General features: G+C 40.1%; 1 protein-coding gene across 1 annotated transcript; it reads left to right on the top strand.

Annotated features, from left to right (window-relative positions):
- The first annotated feature begins 5,158 nt into the window (after positions 1-5,158).
- Positions 5,159-6,163, top strand: LOC139940281 (uncharacterized). Its single transcript, XM_071936475.1, has 2 exons — positions 5,159-5,760; positions 5,873-6,163. Exons 1-2 carry the CDS (start codon positions 5,395-5,397, stop codon positions 6,161-6,163), a joined length of 657 nt encoding a protein of 218 aa, XP_071792576.1. The 5' UTR covers positions 5,159-5,394.
- The last annotated feature ends 3,155 nt before the right edge of the window (positions 6,164-9,318 follow it).

Below are 9,318 nucleotides of genomic sequence, written 5' to 3'. Positions count from 1 at the left end.
TTAGGTCCAAATTTTGACGAGATCGTGACCGACTGGCCCAAAGCACCAAACTTGGTAGATATATTCTTTAGGTCCTAGAGAAGATATTTAGAAGGGGTGACACCTAAAAATTATCTTGGAAGGGTACCTAATTTGCATAAATCTAATTTGGTGCCTAATTTGCATATAAAATCGTTTTCTTTTTAATTATGTGGCGTTTTTTTCAGTTAAGTGCTGTATTCAGCCCTTTATTAATTATTTATAGGGTTCGAAATATGTATATTTTACTTTAAAGTCAAAGTAGACTGATGCTTATAACTAATTATCACTAATTAAGATTAATTACATCATAATTGTTAGTGTTTTTATGAATAAATCCATTTAGAAAGATTCAGTGTAAAATTGTTTATATTTGTTTTATTATTTGCACCTACAATTTGGAAGTTGGCTTCAATTTGCCAATTCAAAAATTGTTTTTATCCTTCTTGTTGTTTTCACTTTGATATTTTAGCTAATCTATACTTACCAGTTGTTACGTAGTTGTCTAACCCCATACAAGTTTGTATAATTTTGTTTTGTTTTATAGTATATCATTATTGTAATTACCTTCTGTCATATACGCAGAAAAAAAATTACATCAGAAAACCTTCACCTTTGATCAGAAAATTGTTTTGTATTTATGCAAAATTATTTTTTAAATGTTCAAAAGCGCCCTCAAGAGTTTGATACTTTGATTACTTTACTTGACTACTTGAAGTTCTGCATGAGGTATCTTTTTCAAGCTGTGTTCCAAGCATTGGTAAGTAAACAAGGAATCTGAACATATTGATCCACTAACTTTATTTCAAATTTACCTAATTGACAAGTGGAACAAAAATGAATCATCTACAAAATTTTTTAAGAGTTTATCAGACCAATGTCCAGTCAAACTCTCAGTTTTTGTAATAGACTTCATTGTAACACAATGCAAATGGCGGCATACATGTTCATGCAAGTGCAGTATTGATACATGTACCTGTAGTAATAATAGTTGGATTTAGTACAGGGAGCTACATTGTGTTATAGAAACAAGTTTGTTTTGTACACTGTGAGAGACAAGTGCTCACAATAAATTTGTATAATGAACTTTACAAGTTGAGTTTTCAATCATGCCACGTTTCATCCTGGAGTGATATCATTGGTAACCGACTATAACTATAACATAAGTGTACGTGGTAGCTTTTACTTTTTGAAATCTGATGTATTTGTACAAACATTATAGAAAATAAACATGGGATTTATTGTCAGATTGTTTAATGGTCCATGCTGTTATATATATTATGACAATCACTTTCCGATCATTAGGGAACAGGGTTCACCTCAAAATCATATAGGCCTACAGCAAGTTTTCACTTGAAAAGCCTAATAACAACCAAAAAGTAAACAGACGAATATTCTGTGATTTTGCAACTAAATCAAGTAAAAAAGAACCTTGTTTCCACATTCTTCTCCAGACTATTAACAATGGACAAACCTTGCATAATTTGTGGAGAAGGAGGCGGAGACATGAAATGCCCAGCAGATAGCCTCCAGAAAAATGGTCTCCAGGTTTATGCAGCTTTTATTGACATCGCACGTGAGTTTCAGGAGCTAGAAGCCTTACCAGTAGAAATTAATTTAAAGGGGGTAACGGCCGAGAAACTTCTGGAAAACCGTGCCCAGTGGCACAAAGCTTGCCGACTCAAGTTTACTAGTACACTTCTTTGCAGACGTCGTGAGGCAAAAAAACGTACATGTGACTCCCAACAAGAATCAGTGAATAAAAAGTCTAAACGCAAAGTGATTGGCACCCCGGATAAAGAATCATGCATTTTCTGTTCTCGGACATCTGGAAAATTGCACAACTGTTCAACCATGAAACTAGACAGTCACCTCAGAATGATGGCCACAAAACTTAAAGATACAGCTCTTCTTGCCAGAATTTCTGGAGGGGACCTCATAGCAATTGAGGCTAAATACCATTTTGATTGTCTATCTAAATACAAGACCCGCTATAGAAGTGTAGAGAGAGCAAGCATTGACACAAACACAAGTTTTGAGCGGAGAAATGAAGGAAGAGTATTTGCAGAACTTGTTTCCTACATTGAGAGCAGTGTAGAAAATGGCACATTCCTCTTCAAACTCACTGAGATCCATAACTTGTATGAAAGTCGATTGCGGGACCTTGGAGTTGACAAAACCATAAATAAAACCAGACTTAAGAACCGATTGCTAGATCACTTCATAGAGGAGTGCCAGGAGCAATCTGACGGAAGAAATACACTTCTTGTATTCAATGATGGTATGAGGAAACTACTCAGTGACGCCATGAAGACACGAGATTATACGTCAGAAGCTCTTTCCATGGTTAGACTTGTTAAAAGCATCAGACAAGACATATTTGATTGGGAAACCCTCCCTTTTACTGGGAATTTCGAGCATAACTGCCAGGGAAATTCTGTTCCGGCAAGCCTTAAGACACTAGTTGCCATGCTGCTGAATGGACCTAATGTAAAGCACCAAGATATCACTGAGTCACAGGTTTGTCTTTCCATAGCTCAGGTGGTTGTCTTCAATGCAAAAAACAAAGCTTCTGTGGCAAAAAACAGCAGGCATTCAAAAGAAAGGGAGCCACCTCTTCCTCTCTACATTGGGTTATGTATCCATACACTCACGAGATGCAAAAAAATAATGAACATCCTGTATAGACTTGGCATCAGTGTTAGCTACGACCGTGTCATTGACCTAGAAAATTGCCTAGCAAATGCTGTATGCAAGCGCTTTCAAGAAGAAGAACTTGTCTGCCCTGCAAATCTAAGAAGAGGTCTGTTCACAGTTGGGGCTTTGGATAACATCGATCATAACCCTTCCTCTACAACAGCCGAGGGCTCCTTCCATGGTACTGGAATAAGTATATTTCAGTTTCCCACCGCATCCTGCTCTGGAACCATCAGAGATCCTATTGTAATATGCTCCGAGTCGAGGAAGTATTCACTCCCTGAGAATTACACAACTGTTCCAGCTGTGGCTTGCCAGACTTCTAAACTTGAAGTGCCAGAAACTACTCTCAGTACCATTGATGGTAAACTTGAAAATGCAAGAGCTACAGAAGTCTCCTGGATAGACAGATCTATTTTGCTGTTAAAGAAGGACAAGCTTGAAAAAGAAGATTACATTGCTTGGTCTGCCTTCCATGCTTCAACCCAGATGCCTCCTTCAGATCCTGCTGCACTGAACGCCCTCTTGCCCCTTTTCTATGAGAAGGCTGCAACCATTGCCATGATCAAGCATGGGATGGATATCCAAAGGCAGATAACAACATATCTCAATCCATGCCAAACACCGCTTATTGCTATGGATCAACCACTGTTTGCCCTTGCCAAGTTTGCTCAGTGGCGTTGGCCCGAGACACTGGGAGAAAAGCACTTTGTAGTAATGTTTGGAGGTCTCCACATTGAAATGGCTCTATGGAACACTATTGGAGACTTTCTGGAAGGATCTGGGTGGACCACTGCCTTATGTGAAGCTGGTGTGGCCTCCTCAGGTACATCAGACTCCTTCCTCAAAGCTGCCCACCTCACTAGAACCAGACACAGTCATCAAGTTACAGCCCTAACACTTGCAAATCTGCAGAGAGATGCTTGGCAACTGAAGGTGGAGTCTGACAGTGAGATTTCTTTCGAAACGTGGAAGCAGAAGATGATTACGGCAAGCCCTACATTTCAGTACTGGGATATCATCTTGAAATATGAAACACTTGTGCTGATTTTCATCCGTGCTCATCGTATCCGAGATTTTGATCTCTTTGTGGAGGCTTTGGAGGCATTGGTGTCTTGGTTCTTTGTTCTGGATCACACCAACTACGCTCGCTGGATCCCCATTCACATCCGAGACATGAAGGCTCTACCACCAAATATCAAAGAAGAGGTCAAACAAATGTGGGTCCTGCAAAAGACTCAACACAAGTTCTCGTGCATGCCTCTTGACCAAGGCCATGAACAAAACAACGATCTGGTAAAGGGATCTGGTGGCGTGGTAGGACTTACTGAAAACCCAGCTGCCTTCAGAAGATGGATGGTTTCAGGTCCACAGCAAGCACGGCTGCTGAAGGAATTTGAGGAGGAGTTTCTAGACGGAGAAAACGTCAACAGTTACAAGCAGCACGAACAGGGGATGACTACGCAAGAGGTCTTCAGGAAACAAGTGAAGAGCCTCACTGAAGCAGTCTCAGAAATGGGTAACCCTTTCCTTGAAGATTCTTCAGAACTGCTTGCTTTGGACACTCGGAACTGTGCTAATAAAGATGTTGTTTCCACAGTCCGCACAATTGAAGCTCTTGGCATATCCCAGTACCAGAAGTATGTTAAGGATGTGATTTCAGACCGAAGCACCAGCATTCATAAGCCCATCAAAAAAAACTCTTTGGCCATTTGGAAGCGACCGAAATCAAAGCGAACAACAAGTGCTAAGCAGCAGCTTTCAAGTATAAAAACTGATTGCAATCTTTTCAGCCAGCTCTACATTGCAAGTCAGTACCGTGATGGAGACTTAACAGAATTCTTCGCCCATGAAAATCATCCTTGGCCACCTTCTCTCTCGTTGTATGGAGCGCTCCGCCTGCCGACGAAAAAATCTGATCTGATAGAAATTCTGACAACAGATCAGCCAGACCCTCCGTCATACTACCATGCCAAGGTTTTTGACGGTGCTGCTATCGTCCACGCACTCCCTGCAAATCAAACTAGTACATTCAATGAATACAGTGAAATGTTGTTTCTCCCCTGGATCCAACAACAATTAAGAAACAGCAACCGAGTAGACATAGTGTGGGATACATACAAGACAGACAGTTTGAAGCAGTCTACGAGGGAGAAGAGAGGAAAAGGTGTAAGGAAGAAGGTTGCAGGGAACACTAAACTACCAACAAACTTCCCAAACTTTCTGCAGGATCCCACCAATAAACAAGAGCTATTTCAACTACTAACTGAGAAGGTATCGAACACTGAGTTTCCTGCTGGAAAGGAGGTGCATATTACTTCAGGTACGTCCAATGAACATAATAAAAATGTACACAATACCTTGGGTACCATGAATAATACAACACATGTACCAGAATTTTGTTTAAACATGTGGATTTGAATAAACTAAATACATGTACCCTTTTTTTGCATTACAGGAGAGTCAGTAGTTTCAAGAAATTCTAGCAAACCATTGCCACCTTGCGACCATGAAGAAGCAGATTCAAGAATCTGTATTCACATCCAAGATGCCCTGATCAATGGATCCAGAACAGTTCTTGTCCGAACTGTAGACACAGACGTCATTGTCATCCTTGTTGGTGTGTTCTTCGACCTCCTCACTTCTCACCCTGGAACCGACTTATGGGTTGAATTTGGAATGGGAAAAAAAATCCAGTACTTTAGTGTCAATGCAATCTGCAACAAGCTAAAGGAACCAAAATGTAGGGCTCTCCCACCGTTCCATGCTTTCACTGGGTCTGATACAACTTCCCAGTTTCTTGGAAAAGGAAAAAAGTCGGCATGGGAGGCATGGAATTCGTTTCCTGGCGTCAGTGAAGCATTCGTCTCTATTTCACAACATCCGTTTGAGCCTCTGGAGATTGCCAGTCCTGACTTCCAGCTGCTGGAAAGGTTCACCTGCGTTTTGTATGACAAAACAAGTCCAGTGGAGAGAGTAAATGAACTAAGAGAGGAACTGTTCTCAAAGGCAAAACACACGATGGAAAAAATCCCCCCAACACAGGTTTGTATATTTTCGTTCAATCATTGAACTTAAACCAAATGATGAATTTTAGCATTACATTTCTTTGAAATGATACATTTCTTGTTCCTTCTCTTTTTTGGGGGTGTGACAGGCGGCACTTCTGCAGCATTCCAACCGGGCCCTGTATCAGGCGAGCATCTGGACAACAAGCTTGAAGTCTGAACAGAGGGCTCCACTGCCCGAGGGATATGGTTGGACAAAGGTTGCATCTGACTGGAAGCCTGTGTGGTCACTCATTCCAGAGGCAGCCAGTGTCTGCAGAGAGCTGTTGAAGTGCGGATGCCAAACACATCCGCAGTGCTCGAGAAACTGCAAATGCCGCAAAGCTGGCCTTTCTTGCACAGCGCTTTGCAAGTGCGGCGGAAGCTGCCAAGATCTTTGAAGATATTGTCAGGCAAAACTAGTTTTCCACACATGGGACCGTTTTATTAGGTGAACGTGCAAATCCAGACAGTAGTAACAACAAAATATAATTGTTTTGCATATTTCGAACCACGATACTTAATTTATTATTATGGTGGCCATCTTGGTTTTTTGACTAAACATAATTACCTAGGCACATCATCAGCTAATTGGTGTTGTTTAAGTGCAGGATATGAAAACAAAACCATCGAAGTAAAAATTTCAAAATGACTTTTGCATTCAAATAATAAAAATGTACCGAAATTAGTGCTTAAGTATAGGATTTTGCAGCCATTTTGAAATTATGCAAATTAAGTACCTTCCAAAAATATTTTTTGGTGTCACCCCTTCTAAAATTTATTTCTGGGGCCTATAGAAGGTACCTACCAAATTTGGTGCTTTGGGCCAGTCGGTCACGATTCCATCCCTAAGCTACCTGACTATAAGGATAGTCAGTCCAGTTTTCGAGTACTCTTAACGTCGTTAAACAAGTGTGTTAAGGACTGTATATAAGTGGTGATTTATGTAATGAAGTTTTGTATCGTAATAATTATTTAATTATAAATTGTAACCTTTTATTTTGTGTCACTCTGTAATTCAATTATTTATTATTCTAATTATTAACATGGTATCTCTTCTGGGGTACCCTCACATGGTGGCCACCATGTTTTTTACTGGTTACTATAGGAAGACATGTAAATATTGTGACACACTTGGGGTTTATAGTAACTCTTTTTCAAAGGTCATGACCTTGTGTGTGTTTGAGTACTCATTAACCAGGTTTATTATTACAAAGGTCGAGACATTTTCCACGGTATTTATTAAGGGTATGCAGTCCATTTTTGGAGTACTCTTAACGATGTTATTTGATTACAAGGTTATGACATTGTTTATGGTGTTTATATACGGTTTCGAGTACTCATTAACGAGGTTTTGTAATTACAAAAGTCATGCCATTTTCTATGGTTTTTATGTATTATGATCTCTTTTAACTGTTAATTGTGGGGTGGGAGATGACAACCTTCACGTGGTCCACCCTGTTGTTAACTAATTGTCATCAAACAATAGAGCTTTATAACCATGTTTATATTATAGCTCTATGCACCAAACCAATTTTTTAATGACAATGTCATGACATTTTCTTTGGTGTTTATTTAGAGAGTTTGAGTACTCTTTAAGGTTGACATTGGTTGTAGTGTTAATTTAGTGTGTTTGAGTACTCATTAACGATGTATTAAGATCTCTTTTAACTGTTAATTGTGGGGTGGGAGATGACAACCTTCACGTGGTCCACCCTGTTGTTAACTAATTGTCATCAAACAATAGAGCTTTATAACCATGTTTAGCTCTATGCAGCAAAAACAAAATTTTAATTACAAGGTTATGACATTTTCCTTGGTGTTTATCTAGGGGGTTTGTATGGTGGCCCCGAAGGGACATCGCATAACACAAACGTGTGCGCACACGTATGTAATGTCGTGAAACAAATCGCGAATATATGCGCACACGTATACAATATCGTGAAACAATTCGCGAATATGTGCGCACACGTATGCAATGTCGTGAAACAATTCGCGAATATGTGCGCACACGTATGCAATGTCGTGAAACAAATCGCGAATATGTGCGCACACATATGCAATCTCGTGAACCAAATCATGAATATGTGCGCACACGTATGCAATTTTGTGAACCAAATCGTGAATATGTGCGCACACGAGTGCGATTTGTTTTGCAATGTCGTGAATTTTATTGCATACCATGTTGCATACCATTTGGATGATGTCATAGTTGTGGATAATTTGTTACCGATCTAGGGAGTACTGTGGCGCTACAGCAGGCTCCCTCTGTAAAGCATGTGTATACCCAGGAACTTGGCACCAGGCCAAGGACGACCACACGCCTCGCTTGCCTCACAACAAAGACTACTGCTGCAATGACTACCGCTTATCTCACTGTTGGAAAGAAACCCCCAGATCATTAGACATTTTATTCAAAGGTATGCAACATGGTATGCAATAAAATTCACGACATCGCAAATAATATTCGCAGACGTGTGCGCACATATTCGCGAATTGTTTCACGACATTGCATACGTGTGCGCACATATTCGCGAATTGTTTCACGACATTGCATACGTGTGCGCACATATTTGCGAATTGTTTCACGACATTGCATACGTGTGCGCACATATTCGCGAATTGTTTCACGACATTGCATTCGTGTGCGCACATATTTGCGAATTGTTTCACGACATTGCATACGTATGCGCACACGTTTGCGATATGCGATGTCCCTTCAGGGCCACCATAGGTTTGAGTACTCATTAACGATGTAGATTTTAAACGATCTCTTTAAACTGTTTGTGGGGTGGGAGGTGACAACCTTCACGTGGTCCATCCTGTTGTTAACTAATTGTCATCAAACATTAGAGCTATGAATTTACAAGTTTAAAGCTCTATGCATCAAACCATACCCTTTTCATGAAATGCCCGTAGCAGATTTGAACAAATGTGTGGAAATGTTGTTTGTTCTTTTATGCAAATCACTTGTTTATTTTGTAAGATGTTACGGGAAACAGTCAGGGTCACGGCAAACGTGCGGCGTGCGCCGTGCGCCGTCTCCGTTTTTAAGTAAGTTCATTTTGGGGAAGATGTATGCTGTTTAGTGTAGCCCGTTCGTATGTACGCAAAAGAAACAAAACAAAGCGCCCGCCTAGCGCGTTAGCGCTGCTGGAATAGAATGCGCGTATGTCATGTAACCCTGACGTCATAATCAATTCCATAAAAAAAATTACGAAATTGTAACATTTTGCCCATTTTTTTGACACCGAAAAAATATGTTTCCCACAGTAAAAATGTAAAAAGCTAACAACGGCAAAATTCTTCAAGATACTAAAAATATGCATTAAAATCTCTAACGTAATGGGAAGCAGTCAGGGTCACGGCAAACGTGAAGGGTTCATCAAAAAGGAGTGATATTCATAACACACTTTGCGACGGTTTTTCTTTAAAATGTGCATACAGTTAAACAAATTTGACAACCCTTCATTTAGCAAAACATCTCAAGATAATCCTCCTTCATTTTAAGTGTTGTTCAAATATTTCCCACCAAGCGGAGCGTTTTACTGACGTG

The sequence above is a fragment of the Asterias amurensis genome, chromosome 8 (assembly GCF_032118995.1).
Source record: "Asterias amurensis chromosome 8, ASM3211899v1".
Classification (NCBI taxonomy): domain Eukaryota; kingdom Metazoa; phylum Echinodermata; class Asteroidea; order Forcipulatida; family Asteriidae; genus Asterias; species Asterias amurensis.
Note: the sequence above shows the minus strand (reverse complement) of the source record. Positions and strands in the feature narration are given on the sequence as shown.